General features: G+C 37.8%; 6 protein-coding genes across 6 annotated transcripts; 1 reads left to right on the forward strand and 5 right to left on the reverse strand.

Annotated features, from left to right (window-relative positions):
• Window positions 1-107: 107 nt before the first annotated feature.
• BKA55DRAFT_516076 (uncharacterized protein) lies at window positions 108-1,458 on the reverse strand (the record flags this gene model as incomplete). The annotated part of the gene is made up of 3 exons (XM_046188058.1): window positions 108-455; window positions 529-1,337; window positions 1,413-1,458. The coding sequence occupies 3 exons, from the start codon at window positions 1,456-1,458 to the stop codon at window positions 108-110; spliced, it is 1,203 nt and encodes a 400-aa protein (XP_046047772.1).
• Window positions 1,459-3,788: 2,330 nt separating this feature from the next.
• Window positions 3,789-4,926, forward strand: BKA55DRAFT_574069 (uncharacterized protein). The gene has a single exon (XM_046193271.1). The coding sequence runs from the start codon at window positions 4,225-4,227 to the stop codon at window positions 4,816-4,818; it is 594 nt and encodes a 197-aa protein (XP_046047773.1). The 5' UTR covers window positions 3,789-4,224; the 3' UTR covers window positions 4,819-4,926.
• Window positions 4,927-5,797: 871 nt separating this feature from the next.
• On the reverse strand, window positions 5,798-7,179 carry BKA55DRAFT_647654 (uncharacterized protein). Its single transcript, XM_046197233.1, has 2 exons — window positions 6,836-7,179; window positions 5,798-6,778 (listed from the first exon to the last, which is right to left on the reverse strand). The coding sequence occupies exons 1-2, from the start codon at window positions 7,006-7,008 to the stop codon at window positions 5,893-5,895; spliced, it is 1,059 nt and encodes a 352-aa protein (XP_046047774.1). The 5' UTR covers window positions 7,009-7,179; the 3' UTR covers window positions 5,798-5,892.
• Window positions 7,180-7,509: 330 nt separating this feature from the next.
• BKA55DRAFT_595645 (uncharacterized protein) lies at window positions 7,510-8,464 on the reverse strand (the record flags this gene model as incomplete). The annotated part of the gene is made up of 3 exons (XM_046195832.1): window positions 7,510-7,889; window positions 7,932-8,131; window positions 8,181-8,464. The coding sequence occupies 3 exons, from the start codon at window positions 8,462-8,464 to the stop codon at window positions 7,510-7,512; spliced, it is 864 nt and encodes a 287-aa protein (XP_046047775.1).
• A 319-nt stretch (window positions 8,465-8,783) lies between these two features.
• Window positions 8,784-10,732, reverse strand: BKA55DRAFT_86070 (uncharacterized protein). The gene is made up of 5 exons (XM_046201667.1): window positions 10,638-10,732; window positions 10,540-10,585; window positions 9,746-10,482; window positions 8,983-9,695; window positions 8,784-8,921 (listed from the first exon to the last, which is right to left on the reverse strand). Exons 1-5 carry the CDS (start codon window positions 10,676-10,678, stop codon window positions 8,878-8,880), a joined length of 1,581 nt encoding a protein of 526 aa, XP_046047776.1. The 5' UTR covers window positions 10,679-10,732; the 3' UTR covers window positions 8,784-8,877.
• Window positions 10,733-10,962: 230 nt separating this feature from the next.
• BKA55DRAFT_574074 (SGNH hydrolase-type esterase domain-containing protein) lies at window positions 10,963-12,455 on the reverse strand. The gene is made up of 3 exons (XM_046193272.1): window positions 12,192-12,455; window positions 11,576-12,120; window positions 10,963-11,528 (listed from the first exon to the last, which is right to left on the reverse strand). Exons 1-3 carry the CDS (start codon window positions 12,345-12,347, stop codon window positions 10,982-10,984), a joined length of 1,248 nt encoding a protein of 415 aa, XP_046047777.1. The 5' UTR covers window positions 12,348-12,455; the 3' UTR covers window positions 10,963-10,981.
• Between the last annotated feature and the right edge of the window lie 6,815 nt (window positions 12,456-19,270).

Raw genomic sequence — 19,270 nt, forward strand, 5'->3', positions numbered from 1 at the left:
TCTTTCCATAGATGGTATCTTAAGTTCATTGTGGAGTGTATTATCATACTAAACTTTTCCAAAAGTCCCTTTAGCTCCCTTTCCTTCATGGCCTCGTTTTTTCTGAATTAACGCTGCTCCTCCTGGATTATCTGAGGCGAAATTTGCTTCGCGCGTGCAGTCTTCCTCATCCCACCTACAAAGATGCCAGTGATGTAGAGCACCGCGGCGATGCCAGCAACGGCAGAATACGGAATGACATAGCATTGAGGCGAGCCTGCGAGTTGAAGACCCAGCCCTCCGTTGATGATACCAAGGATCATGAGGACTCGTCCAAACCAGATATGGGCGTGGCTGATAAGTCCTCGCTTACCGTGATTCACAAAGTACCGATGGTGAGCCCAACCCAAAATAAGCTGCAGGCCAATCAGTGCGACGACTGTGGTACCCATTATCGTGTGAGCTTGTTTCAACCACTAGAGAAATATAGTTAGCACGCGTGGCTTTACTATGGGGCTAGTGCATCTGTATCTGGCCGGGTTCACTTACATCACTATCATTACGGGCATAGACATAACCAAGGGCAAAGCCGGCCCACATACCCACGAAAACAATGACCTGCCAGCCAGCGTGGATGAACCACTTTCCGATCATAGGCATGAGTACGGCTCCCAGGGGATATCCGGCGAGGAAGACAATAGACATGATAACTCCATGGGCACGGAGCACTATATCGCTCGTGCTACTGCCCTCTGCCTCTGACATAGCACCATTACCGGAGCCGGAGTCAGAATCAGAATCAGACTCCGAGTTGGAGCTTGAGTCTCCACTACCGCTAGACGTGAAGGGGTTGCTGTCCGAGCTCATGGACGCCTGGGCAAAGTCGATATTGAAGCTGCTGTCCCCATCATGCTCCAAGATTCTCGCGGAAAGACTCGTGGAGTCAAGCGGGTTGCCATTCTTCCAGGCGGCGATCCAAGGGTTGGAGCCTTCAAGGTTCAGGCTACTGCAGTCGCCGCATCGAATATTGGCAACCATCTTATTATTTTTAACGCCAGAGCCAGCGAGCAGCTCGACCTCATTTCGTTCTGTGTATTCGGGCATAACATGGCCGCGTCCGGTTCTCGTACTCAGAGTGATATTGCCGTCCCCATTCTGATAAATCAGGAACATAGCGGCGCCTCGCATACCTGTGCCTATGCCGAGCCCCGCCCATGTTAGGCTGGTGGGAGCTTCGATTTGGAAGTAGATGTTGCCGGAGCCTGACACTGCGGATGCCTTTGGGACACCCCAACGGAAACAGACGTCCCCGTTGTTGGGACAGAAGGATGAGGTAAGAGCTGAAGTGCTGCAGGTGTCTATGGGTCAAGGAAACGACCATGTTAGGGAGGGGTTCTTCTGAAAGTCCGTGGTTTATTTGGCGGACGACTTACACAACGCTGCTATGGAGGCAAGCAACATGCCATATGCTGATGTCATGATGGATGGATGAGCCAATATGCGGAGGAGAGGTGGTTTGCTCGAAGACGCGAAGAAGTTGAGTATGCCACGAGGGATAAGGCACAGTTCATATAGGCCACCTCCTGTAAGACACAACCACGCACGATCTCAAACGATCTCGACTGGGCGATATCTGCAAGACCCAAACCCCGGTGGGGACAAGAGACACCCTCTACTGTCTTACGATTCCTATTCACTTTAGAGGCTCGGCAGATGGAGTTGCCGTCACCGAAGAAACGCTGATCCCCTAAGTCAAAGAACGCGCCAAACAGGGGCCAGGAAAGACAAACTGCAGAAATACAGACATTATAGCCAAGAAAAGAAAAGGCTTCACCCCCATGGTGCGATCCGCCCCTTGAAGCCCAGAAATAGGAGTCCACAGGGGAAGCTTTCCAAAGGAGTGCGATAAGGTTTATCACTGCTACATCCTGGACTGAGCCAAAAACCGTCCTGAAGGTCCGCTATCAAGGATGCGCTTAAGCAGGTTCGGGATTGACCTGTCTTGGCTATTCGGAAGGAATGCTGCCGGGGATCGCTGACTCGCTCTGGCCTGAGAAGGCGTACAGTCGCTTGTTATTCGCGGCTGTTGTCTGAGTCTACCCGTCTTGCCAATCATGGTATATTAATCATGCAGTACATAAATAGATCGTATTAATAACCCCTATATGCACTGATTCTCAAGAATATTTACTTGTTATAAAAGTCAAGCTGCTACAGTTGGTTGATAAGTTTCTTTTACTTTATCCTAAGGCAAGCTTGTGTAATTGTCTTATACGTGAGGTCAAGTGGGGCGAAATACATACTGGAGGGCTATGACTAAAGCAATGATGGTCTATTCCAAGTTAGAGGCGGCCGACCCCACCCTCCCCCGGCCGGCTAAGTTAAGACCCGTTCCTCACATTCCCCCGTCGGATAGTTTCATCCGCCCGACGCGGAGATCCCCACATCCAGTTATCCTGAGTGGGTGGTTGATTAACGGTGGAGGTTCGTGAACAGCAGCAAATTCGCCGCGGAGCTTGCTTTGTCTTGCCTTGCCTCGTCGTTTTATTTAGGTGCAGGCCTTTCTAGTATTCTTATTTCAACTATCATAACGCAACGGATTCCAATCCAGCTGAACTTCCTCTGACATAGTGGTACCTATTGCGAGAAGCTTTAGTTATAGCTCTCAATCTATGGGCAATAACTAGATGCTATACATTTATTATACAAAGGTTGACTAGTGTATTTAGTTGGCTTATAGTTACCTATTTATGTAATCGATTCCGTTATAGCTGCCAATTTTCAGTATTGGCTAAGGAAGGATTTAACAAATATTGGCTTCCCAAACACCAAGAAGATTACTTAGAGAGGGAAATAACAGTAGACCTTGCTGACTATGTATGCCGACCTGTGACTATACGGACCTGTGCATCTATTAGGCCTTATCTTCTCTAGACACAGAGCATATGCCTTTAATAAGGAAAAAAAAAACCTAATAAAAGAATAAATAAAAAACTATAAAGCTAGTAACATAGAGCACTAAATATTTTTAACTATAGGCCTTAGGTATTAGCTCTTGTTATATTTTTACTTAATTCCTCTCTGCTATAATCCTTCCTTATAAATCAACGCTTGGATGATTATTTAATCATGACTGAGCAGCTCATCCTTTGTCGCTAAGACGGCTTGCGGTTATAGATGGCATGCAGTGTGGTCGACGCCTTATGCTTGTTTAAGGATTGCATAGGCTTCCCCAGGATCTAGGTTGTTTGCAAGCAAAAGAAAAAAGCAATGGACACAAAGCAAAGCGGCATAACCTTCCTAGCATTGCGAGTTTCAACAAAGACTAATTATTACAATTAAAACAGTAAAGTAGATCTTTATTTTTAGCTCTCGGTCTTTGGGCAGCTAGTCTTGGCCCTCTGTCTAGAGGGCAATTTTAGAATAGCTATCCCTGCTAAAATCCCAGTAGGTAGAGTTCTCTAATTATTATACATATACTTCCTAGTAACATTCTATATATAAATCAACCTTTGGATGCTGAAAAAAATGTTGACATATTAAGAGCCTTTTTATTACTTCTGGAATAAATACCTCTGAGTGCAGGTGTAGTGGATGGTAGTGAACTCATAGTGTAATAATAGCTAATCATAAGTGAGACCGCCTCTCGTATTATCTTAAAGTATCTATAGTGATTGGATGGGAAGTACCGATAGCCTTTAAATGCAAGTGTTGCAGCTCGAGGTAATTCATAGTGACGTAATTATGCCCAACTTTTAGGTTTTTCAGTATCTATCTACTTAGCTACGGCAATCTCACCAGACATTGTACACAGGTGCACTACCAGACCATCTGTTAACAGGAGAACTAAGCCTCTAAACAGGCCATTCTAAGAATAGCCTGGCCTTATAAATAGATTTCCTTGTTAATTACAGTTCTTAGACGGAGACCGATTTATCTGCTATGGCGGAAAGTCTTCTGAATGTCCTCCTCCCTCCTTCATAGGTCAGAGCATATATCACAGTCGGCCGACGAAGCCTCCTGACTGCGGATCGTCGTCATGATGTTGGAGGTATACACTAAATATCCCTCAGACCAAAATGGCCCAGCCAGACTTGCTCGCCAATTGAGAAGTATATATAACGGTCATCAGGATGCGAAACAAAATGGCCCCGTTCTCTCCAGGATTGATCATCTACAAAACCGGAGTTCACTCAATTCGCTTACACTATCTCCTCCTTTACTCATCAAAGCCCACTCGCCAGAATGCATTTCACTATCGCTGCTCTCTCCTTCCTCATCGCCTCCGCCGCCCTGGCGACGCCCCTGGACTCCCATACCCATCAGGACTCAGGTGCCGATATCTTCCCAAACTTCAACACCTACTCCGACTGGGCAATCTGCAAGGGGAAGATCACTAAGGGCCGCTTCCAAACTCTACAGGCTCCTAATGATAACGGCGGCTGCGTCCGGTATTATCAGGGTATCGATATGACAGGTGTCGTCACGGAGCTACACTTCTATTTTAAGGATGGTTTTAAGTCTGCCTGCGACTGCGCCGCGAAATGCTTAGAATTACCAACCCGGTGTACAAACTGGGTGTGGAAGCATACTTTCACAAAAGGGGATAGCGGCAAACGGTCATGCACTTTATACAGCAGTCCTAATCTGCCGAAGGATGTTACGCTTGCATATAATAAGGCAAAGAGCAAGGGCTTTAAGCCATTGCAGGCTGATAATAATCCCCAGAAAGGAGCCGATGCGCCGTTGACCTTTTTGGATGCAGCGGGAAAAAAGCCTGATAAATTTGGAGTGTCTGGTTTTACGGTGCGGGATCAGAAGGGAAGACTATACTGTTAGGAGGTTGATTATTACTCGGGCTAAATTGGCATTTTTATAGTAGGAGAGGCGGACCTAGTTAATGTATTTTATTTCTTTTGTTTAGGGGTTATTTATATAGTAAGTTAGTAATTAAAAGTTTGTTATAATTCGATGATAACTGCCGAACTAAGCTCAAATATATAATTGAGAGCAAGCTGGAAGAATTGACTGGTGTTCAAATGCAATCTTGCCCAAAGGACTTGGAATTGCTTATATTCTGCCCAGCTACAATCGAGCGCAGTTTCTCGGCTCCCTAACCCTTCGACTATACAGAACGATATTCGCTCCACTACATTCGGCTGTGCAAGTATTCTGGAGGTAAAAATATGACACGCGAGGAGGCAGATCGAGAGGCAAAAATATGCCTCGATGGATATAAATCGGACCATTTTGAGAGGATGTGTGAAGATTCAAGAGAGTTGAGCGAGTGGACAGAGCGAAGCCAGTTGAGAGACTCGAAACACTGGAGAGAGACAGAGTTCAGCCGTGGGCAATTACCTACTGGAAGTGATGGAGCGACCAGTTTGACCGGTATGGATATGGATTTACCGGAAAACACTGATTAAGAGCTCACTACTCAGATCTCAGTGCTTGAGATGTCTAGCACAGAGTCAAACGGCGAGCCTCACAGGCTGACACAGACAGCCAAGAAACGTCATCTTGACGACAACGACGATACTGATGATGGATTTTCAGCAGTCAATCAATAACGGGATGATGGATACGAGGTGGGACAGGAGCTGTTCCACTGATGGGCTGCAGCTTCTGGGTAGCCCATAAGAGGAGACTGTGCAAAAAGGGAAAGGTGTATCTTTGTGTTTTTGTTACTAGAATATAAATGAGAGAAAATGCTATTAGGTCTTTGTGCATTTGATAACTGCAATATCGATGCTAATGTTATGGAAGCTTAACTCCTTTATTAATGTTAGTAAAGGAAATCTGATATGCTATAAAAACTCTATTTTATTCCTAATATTATTTGTTATAATAATAACTAATAGTATTTTCCACTTTATAAACTAATACCACCCAACCCTCAACCCTTCACGATAACTAGGCTCTCAGTAGAGTCTCAACCTCTCCTGTAATATCTCTCAAGGGAAAAGCTGTCCTGTTGCCGGGGAGAGTGCCATTGATAGCATCTCCAAAGAACTCAGTAACAGCATAGATACTATCAGAGATCTGCACAGACGCAACAGTGAATCCGCCCTGGTTGAGGTAAGGATTAGGTATGGTGCCGAGATTCTCAGCAGATTTCCACTTTCCATTGCTAGATCTCAACACAACAGTGCCGTTGTTATTGTCGCTGGCTAAAAGAACAGTACCAGCGTAGAGTGAAGGCAAATGCAAGCCGTCGAGCCCCTGGCCTAAGGGCCGAGCACTGCTACTGCCATCCTTCGATGTCGGAACATGAACCGGTTTGCCCTTTGATGCTTTGATATCGAATCGGTAAAGCTGGCCATCCGAGTTATCAGTCACAAGGAGCGTGTCGTCTTTTCGAGCAATTCCTGAGAAGCCGTGAATGGTATGGTTGGCTGGTTCGACGAGATACCACGGGACAATCGACTTTCCATCTGCGCTGACTTTGATCAGACTGCTGGGAAAGGTTCCGAGAACGAATGTATTGCCGGCATCGTCGCTTTCGCTATCCTGATAACCGCCGTATACACCAGCGGTCGCATTGGTCAGGTTTGCTCGCCACAGCAAAGATTTGTCTACAAGGTCGAACTTGACAAGGAAGTTATCCCCCTCAATATTCTGACCACCAGTATCGAAAGCAGCGCCGGCGTCGATGACAACAGAGAGTCGGTCCAGAGGGTCAACACGTACGCCACTTGAATGGAGCAGAGGATTGCCGCTGAGCCCTGGAGCTTCGAAAGTATGCACTATCTCTTCTCGATAGGGATCCCAGGCGACAGCAGTTGCATTGTACAGTACACTATAATGAATGTCAGGACTTGGTCGATGTTGTTTAAGAATATCCATGATTACTAACCTCGAATACACAAGACAACGTCGTGTATCGAAATCAACGTTCTCGGGATACAATTGATAAGCATCAATCGTTTTGTTCCCAGAAATCGGTGGACAAGTGTATGGCCGAGGAATCGAGATTGCAAGGCTAGCCTGAACGGCCAAGCCGAGAGCACATATCTTGGAATGAATCATGACTCTTCTGCTTGTGTTTCGTCAACTCTAAATGCACGATGAAATATGATCGAGGATATTGATGGTGAGCTGCTTTTGAGGCGGAATGCAACATCCTACTTATAGATGCAAGTGTGCAGGGTTTATTTAATTTTTAAATGTATTGAGAAATCAAACTCAATTGCTCTTACGTATGTTTCGTCATGCTTGCGGCTATGCCGCCATTGGATTGAACTTTATTATGACAAAGATATCCGGTGGGATAGAAATGCAACTGAGCAATGCGAGAGCTTGGACCCAACAAGATAGGAACAAGCCGTAACTGGAGACCCACTGAGTGGGATAGAGTGGGATGCAGTTTGTACTATCAACGCCAATTGACTGGGATTTGAGTTTCTCTGGCACGTGATATCCCACTTGATATCCCACTCGGTTCTATCACATGGAAGCAGGAACCTGGCTGCAAAAGCTTAGAAGCGGATATGGTTTAATTACTTCAAGTACTCGCTCTCAGTGTACCCACTAATACTCAGTTTCTGTTATAATAGAATCCCAATCCTGCAATGTCTCCATTACCTCCCTGGCTTTGGCCCCAATCTCTTCTACCGCATCTCTCCCAACAGGCAGACGAAACGGGATGTTCTTCGCCTCTGCGCAACCTTCTTGTCTGACCAGGTCCAGTACAATCTTGACAAACTTTTCTGGGTTTCCAGGCTGCTTCAAGTCTCCGCCATGAAGGTGGTTATGATGAGTCTCAGAAGCTAATTCATAATCGGGAATTTGACTCTGCTTTGACCGGAGGTGGCCTGCTGACAGTAGAGGCGTTCGAAATCGACCGGGTTCCATAAGAAGAGTGCGAAGACCCAGAGGCTCGGTTTCCTTATGTAGACTTTCAACAACGCCTAATCTTATGTTAGAACACAGACGGGTAGACTCTTACGGACAGAATCTAGGGAACTGGCCTTCAAGAGCAAACTTTGATCCCGCATAAGCCCCAGTAAACTGGTGTCCAACCCAGCCAGATAAAGAACTGATGAAAACCATAGTTCCCGATTTCTTGGCTCTCATATGCGGAAGTACTGCACGCGTAACCTTGATTGGCCCAAAGACGTTGGTCTCGAAGGAGGCAACAAATTCATCATAGCTAGACATATTAGCAAGGTCGACAATACCATTTATTAATAAAACAATACCTGAGATCCTCCCAAGAGCCAGCAGCTACAAAACCAGCATTGTTAACCAATACGTCAATGTGCCCATATATGGTAATTGCATGGGCAATGATTCGGTCAATGTCGCCTTGTGAGTGCGTGACATCTAGCTCAAGGACAGCTGCTCCTTGACTTGCAAGTGACTCGATCCTCGCACTGTTTCGGGCTGTTGCGATGACTTTATCACCTCGTGACAGGATCTGACGCACAAACTCCGATCCAAAGCCAGAGGAGCAGCCAGTTACAAGCCAAACGAGTTGAGACATATTGATCAGCAGAACAAGAGTAACGATGAACAACCAAATATAATAAGATATAAGGACTGTGGATGGAAGAGACAAGTGTAGATATCCTGAAGATGGAATAAAAGAAAACAGAATGAGAGGTATTGCACTTTTTATAATAATCTGAGGACCTTTGAGTAGAGAATTTGACATTAATGACGATTCGGGGAATTTACTGGACAACAGCCAGAGAGTGGAGCAGCGCATATTGGCGCATGCGGGAATGTCAGCGTTTGAGCGGGCAGAGCGGAGGTGGGGCTTTAACTTGCTGTATACCTCAGCTAAGCAAAGCGGGCAGAGCGGGCAGAGCGGGAATGTGGAGTTGCTGCGGACAGACAGACTGACGCTAGTGAGCTGTCTAAACTTCTATCGGCCCTGTTATTCTCGTAATGATGTCAGTTTTGAGGCCTATTGCCCTCCAAGTAGGAGAGATATTCATCTGCGTAGAATTTATCAGCTGTTATGTCAACTTCGGACTTAGCAAGGTGATAAAGGCCTACCGCAAACGGCCCACTCGGACTTCAGAACTTCAAGTGCTTGCGTGATAGCTTCTAACCCGGCCACCATCTCCGCATCATTGTTCTCCTTGACAAACCACGCGCACTCAGTTGCAGCATGATACAGGCAGCCAGCCAAGATGGGCGAATGTCTTGGTCCCATTGATTGTTGTTGACTCGCCGACACTATTTGCCTCGCCATCTGCGGTATTGTCTTGGATACGATGTCTTGGATGCTCGCCAAAGATATCTGTTGCATCTCAACCTCAGCAGCCAGTCTCTCACGTGCCGTGCTGAAGCTGGGCTCGTTACATGCATATTCATTGTATAGTAGCAGTCGGGCTAAGCTGCACAGTGATAGCGCCGAATGCAAGCTCCCATGCGTCGTCATGATGTCACAGTCATTGCTCATGATGCCCTGCTCTAACGTTGTCAAGACTATGTGCAGCTGCAACGCCTCAGCAGTAAGTTCGACTGGGTCAGTGTCTTTTTTTCTTGATTGTATGTGACGAAGAACTTTGCCAAACACGTGAACCGCTTGGCATACTCTTGCAAATTGCCCCATAGACGAGGGGGAATGGAAGTTGCGGGTGAATAGGGCTTCATTGAAACCTATTCGTCCATTCCTCCAGTCATCATCGTTACAAGGCAGAAGATCGTTTGTGCTCGGATCTGGAGCAGCCATGAGGAGTTGCGGGGAGCCTGCAACGACAATTCTAGTAATAATCAATGATTAAATTCTCATGAGACATAGGTCTGCACATACCTGTCAAGCATTACGATCGCCCACCAAGTCCGTCTCTGCTCCTCGCATAATGTCCATGTTTCAGGTTCTATAAAGAGTTGTTTTGCATCTTTTTGGCTGTGCAGTCCAACCATGGTGGTTAGTCGCACAGCTTGTCCTATTGTTAAATAAGCGGCAGGGTAGATACGATGGCCAAGTTCGTACAAGGCTACCAAAGCAATAGTCTGTATCAGTCGAATGTTGATAGTTCCCCCACTCTCAGCGATAAAGCTGTAATGCTTTGCCTTCAAATATGAAGGGTTATTTTGTGGCAATATGGTATGCTTATCAGCCGTGATGCAACTCTGACTAACAAGCGCCTCAAGGGCCAAGAAGACCAGAACGTCGACAACGCCCTGATTTAAATCTCCTAGAGCTTTTGCGTCTTGCCTTAGGCGCTTAATACTTAGCATGGGCAGCCACTGGTGGATGGTAGTCTCGTAGTGATCTATCAAAGAGTCGAATGTACCAGTAGCCGCAAAGCGTCTTTGCTGCTCACTGAACAACGGGCCGTCATGCATTGTCAAGTTGTCTCTGGATATCGGCTGGAATGAATCGGAGTCTAGAAAGTATGAGTACGGGAACTTATCTGTTCGATGTACACCTAGTTCTGTAGCGGGATCTGTGCGTTCTTGACTCGTCAAGCCACTGGTAGAGGTTTTCAGGCTTGCATTGGCATCTTCTGTTCCATAGTTGCATGTTTTACCTAGCCGAGTACACTAAAGAGAGATCTGAGACTTTTATACCCAAACGGATAATCTAAAGTGAGTACTTACCAGACGACACGAAGGGGTATCTCGTGAGCATTTGCGCTTGAGGCGCCTATGAGCCAGTCAGTTGTGGCTAAGTAATATCAAGTCTGGCCGAGACATACCTACATGCCTCGCAGGCCGTAAAAGCATTAGCCGGTGGCATATTGGGTATTAGACTAATGGACACAAAGGCCGAAATTCTGCCAGGGTCAGAGTTGTTAGTAGTGAAATTTAAGGGCGGTGCGGGGTTTATAAAAAAATGTTTGGCTATGATTGGGCAAGGTTGATAATACGGAGAGCCACAAAGCTAGTGTATGTAGATTTGAAGATGTTTATTACGTTAGCATTCCGGCCTTCCATACTGGCCCCAATTTCATGGGTATTGCGTTAGTTAATACTGTAAAAGGCGAAATCCCTTTCTTACTATTTTATTCATTCTTAACCCTCCTTATGCCTATATCTGTAATTATTTCTTAAAAAACTTAATTGGAAACTCTGTGCCCATCAACTTGTACGCAGCAGGGTTGGGATGTAGACCATCGCCAGAGTCATACTGAGGGAGCAGCTTATCTCCACTTCCGATCAATGACGCGAAGTCGACGGTATGGTCAAAAGTCCCATTTCCCAGGATCCAGTCGTTGATCGCGATTCGAGTGGCTTCTCTTTCGGGAGCGTAGTACTGGTTTCCAAGCATCTGTGTGATTGTCGCCCCAATGGTGGTCATGCCCGCCTTTTTGCTGTCCTTCACGATTTGGATATACGCAGCGATAAGGCCGTCTTTGATCTTCTTTTGGGTAACCTCGTCGGTAGCGGATGGTCCGATGTCGTTAACACCTTCGAAGACGACGACGAATTTGGCACCAGGCTGTTCCAGGGCATCTCGCTTATATCGTTGAAGAAGAGGAGGTCCGAGACCGCCTGAGAGGATCGCGTTGCCACCTGCTGCCATGTTGTTCACAGCGACATTAGACATACCAGAGTCTTGTAAATGGGCCGCAAGAGCATCAGACCATCTAAAGATTGTAAGCAAAAGTACCAAAAGGTCGGATATTCCACTTACCGATCATTGGTGTCATCCGTGCTTCCTCGGCCATCGGTGATGCTGTCTCCGAGGAGTACAACAGCGAAGTGGTCCTTAGGGGCCCACGAGTCAACTCCGTTTGCAAAATACCAATGTTTGGTACTACCCTCGGATACAGATGCAGCATTGACATAGTTGCCCTTTTGCATCCAAGAAGTCGTGCGACTGCCAGGATGTCCGGTGATCTTGTTCCCAAGCTGACCCTTCTCAGTGTAAACAGACAATGCGAGGTTAGACAGAGGTTTCAGCTTGAAGTCAATGGGATCAGAGTAAACAATCTCTCCTGCTGGGACAGACACGGACTTCTTGCCGTTGAACTTGAGCTGCTTCGTGGTCTTGGTATCGATTTGACCAACACCTGCCTTTCCACCGACTGGCAGAGCAATTGATGCCGCAGTGATGGGCAAGTCTGTTTTGCCAAATATGTTGGAAAATCGAATGCGTATCTTCTCAGCTCCAATCGACATGTGAAATGTCTGGCGCAGAGTGGTGTTTTCGAATTGAGCTGCGGCATCTGCTCCTCCCTGTCGCGAAGCCATCCATTAGTATGAGAGGGTTTCGTAGAGAGTTTAAACGACATTGGAAGAAAACGTACAAATGGAGCTGGAGCTAAGTTTGCAGGCTCAACTTCCTGCGGCATTGACGCCCATGTACCTACCCAATGGCGTTTATCATTGCCATTGGGTAATGCCGAACCTGAGAAAACCAGGCAGGCTACTAGAAGAGCCTTTGTCTTGATACTGTTAAACATATCGGTAGTAAGACCTTAGTAGTCACCAATGATAAAAACAACTATTTATAAAAACTGAAATCTTAAACGATATCACAACGGTCTTATACAGTCATGGCATGAGGTTACGGCAGAAAGTGTTATTAGGCTAAACCGGGACATTTGGGGATCAGCATCTGAAACTACATTTTGCCGGTGCGGGCCAATGACAGCTTACTCCAATTGATGGAGTTGGTGCCTCCGAAATACCGTATGGAGTTTGGCCTGATATCCTTGCCCAGTCAAACACCTACCGGTCTCCACTACATATCGTGTTTAGCTGATCGTCCATGGATCGCTTATGGAAAGACATTACCGCACCAATAAGAGCTATCAATGGGGCCACAATATCTCATGATGTCTGGGGAAAATGCAGCACCCCAGAAAATGCTACTCTAAATTGTTCTACCCGGGGATATTGGGATGAATACCAGTTGGGTGGGGTAGTCCGTTTTGAGTGATGATAAAGATGGCATTGATGAGCGAGCTTATATGAATGCAATTAAAGAACTGATGGCAAGCATCAAGCTCTCACAGATTGAATTTGAAGTCGGTATTACAACAAATGCAACCCTTTCTCAGCGAACGAGATATATCCACCCATTGTAAAGCGACATCGAAAAATGCCAGATTGTATACCGGAATACTCGGAGACAAAACTCAAGCACACTTAAATCTATTTCCGTCCCTAGAGCTGAGTTCCTGCCGCTTTAAGCTGAGCTGCTGCTGAGTAAGGGCTGAGGATTCGGGAGGTGGGCTAAGCAAGGGACTAGGTGAGCCTAGGGGCCCATTATTGGTGTTACGATCCTCGCGGCTACGTCACGTAGAACCCACAAATTTCCCCCAATTAATTAACAACTTACGCTTTCTCCTTATTTCCATTATAAGCCGCTTAATAAGACTTATAATTAGACTTATAACTTATATATAAATACTAACTTACTATAGCAAGTTATTATAAGTATATAGAATATATTTATTAGCACTTTTATAGATTCTAGCTTACTAGCTATTAATATAACTTCTTTATATTAATTAAGCCTAATATATATTAAATCTATTATTAAGAGATATAATACTTTAATAATGCTTAGTTTATACCTTATATAACCTGCTAATAATAAACCTAATATAGCTTAATTTAATATAATTAGACCTAATTATTATATATTAATAGCTCTTATTTAGATTATACTATATAACGCTAAGCAATATAAATACAATATCTACTAACATTAACCCTATTTAATAGCAGAATATAACTGCCTATTCTTAAGGATAGTAACCTATAATACCTGCTAATCCTATGCCTACTAACTAGGAAATAGATAAAGTAAATAACTTTTCCTAAAGTTTTAATAATTTAAAAGTTAAATAACTTTATAAATAACTTAAGAATATTACTAATAAAATAAATAAAATATACTAGATATTAAAAGAATTTATTACTTTATAGTAGTAATAGAATTAAAGTAATAATAATACCTAATAAGAGATATATAACCTAGCCTTAGCAGCTAATAATAGAAAAGACCTAAGAGAAATCCTTAAGCCTAGCCTACTTAAGTATTTTAATAAGACTTTAAGTAAGCTACCTATATTCCTTACTTAAAGCTAAGCTTTTATTACTTACTATTTAAACCAGTTTTATAATAATTCTACTAAAGTAATATATATAGCCAGAAGACTTATTAAGACTGCAGCCTAATAGTTCTAACTTATTATAGATAATTATATAATAAACCTACCTTATAAACTATAACCTTAAATAGCCTTACTTTTTAGAGAGAATGGCTATTATAAAATAGAAGAAGTATTTAAAATGGCATTTAGAACTATTAATAAAAAAGGCTAAGTAAAAAGAAAAATTAAGACTCTTAAATAAACAGGATTAGTGTAACGGTTGCACAAGCCATTAAGCCACAGGGCAAAAGATCGGGCCATAATCGCTATGCAAGCAATTATAGGTGTGCCACAGCTGCCTTATAGAGCCTTATAACGCTGTTACGGGCACGAATCGTAACAATTAGCCTTATCCCTAGGAGTAGAATTCTTATAACTTGCTAGTAAACTACTCTAGGATTAAGATATGCTAATATCCTTCTTTTTTAATGCCTTTAAGGAATTAGTCTAAGTAAAGTTATAGCAGAAAGACTAACTATAAACTTTAGTTAAATATATTAATATAGCTATTAGAATTAATAACTAACTATTTACTTAAAAAACCTAAAACTCTTATTATAATAAATAATAAGATAATAAACCTTATTATAATACTAACTAAGGATAAAAATATAATAATAATATATCTTATAGTATTAAAGCAGGATTAATAGAAATTAAAATAGTTAAATAAAATAAGTCTAAACTTACTTACTAGAACTATAATAAAAAAGGATATAAAGACCTAAAATATAAAACCCTATTAAAACTAATTAAAAATATAAGCTAATACTTAAAGAAAAGAAATATATTAATATTATAAGAAAGAATAATAAACCCTAAATAGTAATTAAAATAGTTAATATAACTAGAAAAGATAAATATAATATATTTAGTATTAATTTTATTATAATTCTAGGACTATTAGAAGTATATAACCTATTCCTTAATAAGGAAGAAACCCTTAAAAAGTATTATCCTAACTTAATACTAAAAGAATAACCTATCTTAAGATATAAAATACTAATTATAATAAGAAAAAGGGAAATTAAGGAAGAAACCCTTAAGTAGAAAAAACTTAAATATACTAAAAATATAAAAGATCCTAAATACTAAAGAAAATAAAATAAATAATAAAAGGGTTACTAAAATAAGTAAAGTATTTAATAAAAAGAAAACTTAAAACTAAGGATTAAATAATAAGAACTAGTACCTATATAAAAAAAATAAAATAATAAATATAATAAGGTTATAATAATAATTAGAAAAGGAAAAGAAGTTAACCCTAACTTAGATAATAAACTAAATACTAAAGAATTTAACTAAGGCATTAATTAAGTATTAATAAAAACCTTTAAGAAATTAAAAATACCTCTTAAGATCTAAAATAAAATAATTATATATAACCCCTACCTAATAATAAATAATATTCCTATTAAAACTACCTTAAGGCAACTTAATAAATACTATAAAGACCTAGGCTATACTAAAGTAACTAAAGTATAAAGAGAACTTAATACTAAGAAAATTAAATAAAAAGAAAAATAAATAGTTTAAAATACTAAAATTATACCTTAATATAATAAAATTAAAAACTATTTTTAAAATAATAAATACTAGAAATATATAAAACTTATTAGAGAAAAAGTAATTATAAAATAAAATAATAATATTTATATCTAAGCCTATATAAAGAAGGTAATAAAAGATCCTATAACCCTAAAAGAATATATTTAACTAGAAAAAGAACTATAAAGGTATTTATATTACCTAAACTATAAGTAGATATTATAGGTATTATATATATAATATTACTATTTATAATACTAGCAAAATAAGGTAGTAAATAATTACTTCCTAGTTTAAATTAAGGAATATTAAGAATAAAAACTATACTTAATTATTAATATAATAGGATACTAAGTTATATAGAGATATAAAGGATCTTATATAGCTAGGCTAAAAGCTTATATAGAGATATATAAAAGAGCCTTAATATATATCTAAAACTTTAAGTATATTATATAATAGAGATAATAAGTATAATATAAAGTTAATATAAAAGAAGATAAAGCTATTAATAAAGGTATTACTAAAGTATATTAAGATATAACCTAATAAGAGGAAGAACTTTCTAAAGAAGAATCCTTAAGAGATATCTTTAAATAATTTAAAAAAAACAACTTTAATACTTACTTATAATAGCAAAAAGGGAAAAAGGAAGACCTCTTATTAATTAAAAAGAAAAAGATATTACCTTAAATTATAAAATAGGGAAAATAGCTTATAAGGAATACCTAGTAACTATTAATACTAATAAATACCTAAATAACCTAAATTATATCTATAGTAAATATAATATAAATTACCTAAGCAAGTAGGGAAAAGATTTATATTATTTATAGAAAAGTAATAAATAAGTAAAGAACTAGAAAAGCCAGAACTCTTAAGAAAAGCTTTATAAATAATAATAAAATAAAACTAAAAAACCTACTTATAACTAATAGTATAAATTAAGGGCAAGTAGCTTAATATACTTATAAATAGTAAAGCAGATATAAATATTATTTCCTTTAATATAGTAAATAAGCTTTAAATATTATAAAGATATAAAGAAAAAAAAAGAATTTATACTATTACTAATAAAGAAGGAACTAATTATAAATATAAAAATAAAAAAATTATTAAAAAGATTAATTATCTTAAGGTCTTTATAAATAGAAAAAACTAAGGAATTAACTTTAATATTATCTTAATAAATAGTTTTAACTTAATACTTAAATACCTATAGCTATAATACTATAATCCTTATATTAACTAGAGAACTAGCTAGATAAACTATAAAGATTATCCTTTAGATAATAAGTTAGATAATTTAAAAAATAATAATAAAAGATCTTAAACTTTAACTAAAGAAGATAGTAAAGTCTGGCATAAAGAACATTTACCTATTCTAAAAGGAATATAATATATATATAAAAAAGGCAGAAGAAAATATATTAGAAGAATAATAGCAATCCTTAAAGGTTAATTTAGATAATTAAACTAAGATATTAAATAAATAAAACAAATTACCTTAAAAAAATCTAATAATTAACTTAAGAATATATTACTAGAGTATTATATTTATAAGAAATTATTTTAAGAAGAACTAGATATTAAGTTACCTTAATATATAAATTATAATATTAAAATTATATTAAAAGATAAAAAGAACTTAAAATTCTTCCTTATTTATAACCTATTTAGAGATAAGCTTAATATACTTAAGGAATAAATAAATAATATATTATAAAAAGGATATATCTAACTATTAAAATCCTTAGCTAGATATTTAGTTATATTTATACTAAAACCTAATATAAATAAACTATAACTTATAATAAATTATAGATAACTTAATAAAATTATAGAAAAGGACTAAATACCCTTACCCCTTATTACTAAACTTAAGGACTGCCTATTTAGCAAAAAGGTATTTATAGCTCTTAACCTTAAATCTGCCTATAACCTTATTTAAATTAAAGAAAGTAATAAGTAGAAAATAGCCTTTAAAATAAAATATAGACTATTTAAATATTTAGTTATGCCCTTTAGATTAATTAATATACCTATAGTATTTTAATATATAATTATAAATATACTTTAAGAATACCTTAATATCTTTATAATATACTACCTAGATAATATCCTTATCTTCTTTAATATAAAAGAAGAATATAAAGAACATATCTATAAGGTTTTAAAAGCATTATAAAATACTAATATACTTATTAAACTAATAAAAAGTTACTTTTATTAATCTTAAGTAACTTACTTAAGATATAAAATCTTATATAATAAAATTAGGATAAATAGATAAAAGATTATTATAATTACTAAATAGAAAATCTTTATATTAATAAAGGAAATATAATCCTTTTAAGGATTTATAAATTACTATTAATAATTTATTAAAAGCTTTAGCAAAATTACTATCCCTCTTATTAAAATTATAAAAAAGGATAAATAATTTTAATAAAGTAACTAAGTATAATAAGCCTTTAAATAGCTTAAGAAAGCCATTACTAGTAAACCTATTTTAGTAATATTTAACCTAAACTAATAAGTTAAACTTAAAATTAATACTTCTAACTTTACTTTAAGAAGATAAATAAGATAATAAAATAATAATAATATATTATACCCTATTACTTTTTACTTTTATAAGATATATAAAGTAAAACTTAACTATCTTATTTATAATAAAGAATTCTTAATTATTATTAATTACTTTAAGGAATTTAAATACTACCTTAAAGGAAGTAAATACCTAATAAAAGTATTTACTAACTATAAGAATATAGCTTACTTTATAATAATATAAAAGCTAAACTAATAATAATTATAATATACTAAATACCTATATAAATTTAATTTTATAATTATATATTATAAAGGCATAAATAATAAATATATAAATACTATTAGTAAATAACTTAATCTTAATATAAGAACTATTAAAACTAAGGAATAACTTTTAAAGCTTAATCTAGAGGGAAAATACTAGTTTACCTAACTAGTTAAGATAATTATAAGAATAATTAAGAAACTAATACCCTTACTAAAATACTAAGTACTACTATATTAAAATAGAGAATAAGACTTTATTAATTAGCTTAGAGGATTATATTATAATTAATAAAGTAATATAACTTACTTTAAAGGAAAAATCAAGATTCCTAGTAAGTATATAATAGAAATCTTTAACTACTACTATAATTAAATACTATATAATAGAGACTATATTAAAATATAAAATACTATAAATAAAATTTATAATAGCATAAACTTAGAAAGCTATATTTAAAATTTAATAGCTAACTATAAGAAATGCAAACTAACTAAAACTATTACCTAAATATAAAAAAGTAAAAAGCTTAAAGAATAAATAAAAGAAGCTAAGGCCAGAAAACCTTATAACCTATAAGAAATAACCTTTAGTAATAGAAAAAGAGTATTATATATACTATTTATCCTAAATAAGCTTAAAAAAGAATTAATATAAGATATATATAAATATCCCCTATATAGCCATTAAGGCATTATAAAAATATTAAAAAGGATATAAGAAAAATATAATATAAAGGGAATAAAGGAAATAGTAAAGAAGGTTATCTAATAATGCAATCTCTGCCTAAAAATAAAGGCTTAAAGGCATAAACCTTATAAATAATTATAACCACTACTAGTAGTATAATAAC

The sequence above is a fragment of the Fusarium redolens genome (genome assembly GCF_020744475.1).
Source record: "Fusarium redolens strain MPI-CAGE-AT-0023 chromosome Unknown BKA55scaffold_11, whole genome shotgun sequence".
Taxonomy (NCBI): domain Eukaryota; kingdom Fungi; phylum Ascomycota; class Sordariomycetes; order Hypocreales; family Nectriaceae; genus Fusarium; species Fusarium redolens.

What these genes read in the sequence shown, in the direction of transcription:
- BKA55DRAFT_574069 (XM_046193271.1), top strand. Translation starts at nt 4,225, where the DNA reads ATGCATTTCACTATCGCTGCTCTCTCCTTCCTCATCGCCTCCGCCGCC.
- BKA55DRAFT_647654 (XM_046197233.1), bottom strand. Translation starts at nt 7,008, where the DNA reads ATGATTCATTCCAAGATATGTGCTCTCGGCTTGGCCGTTCAGGCTAGC. An exon ending in CGTTGTCTTGTGTATTCGAG is followed by an intron (nt 6,779 to 6,835) that starts GTTAGTAATCAT and finishes CATTCATTATAG; the next exon opens with TGTACTGTACAATGCAACTG.
- BKA55DRAFT_86070 (XM_046201667.1), bottom strand. Translation starts at nt 10,678, where the DNA reads ATGCCACCGGCTAATGCTTTTACGGCCTGCGAGGCATGTAG. An exon ending in ACGGCCTGCGAGGCATGTAG is followed by an intron (nt 10,586 to 10,637) that starts GTATGTCTCGGC and finishes ACTGGCTCATAG; the next exon opens with GCGCCTCAAGCGCAAATGCT. An exon ending in ATACCCCTTCGTGTCGTCTG is followed by an intron (nt 10,483 to 10,539) that starts GTAAGTACTCAC and finishes ATCTCTCTTTAG; the next exon opens with TGTACTCGGCTAGGTAAAAC.
- BKA55DRAFT_574074 (XM_046193272.1), bottom strand. Translation starts at nt 12,347, where the DNA reads ATGTTTAACAGTATCAAGACAAAGGCTCTTCTAGTAGCCTGCCTGGTT. An exon ending in ACTTAGCTCCAGCTCCATTT is followed by an intron (nt 12,121 to 12,191) that starts GTACGTTTTCTT and finishes GCTTCGCGACAG; the next exon opens with GGAGGAGCAGATGCCGCAGC. An exon ending in ACGGATGACACCAATGATCG is followed by an intron (nt 11,529 to 11,575) that starts GTAAGTGGAATA and finishes TACAATCTTTAG; the next exon opens with ATGGTCTGATGCTCTTGCGG.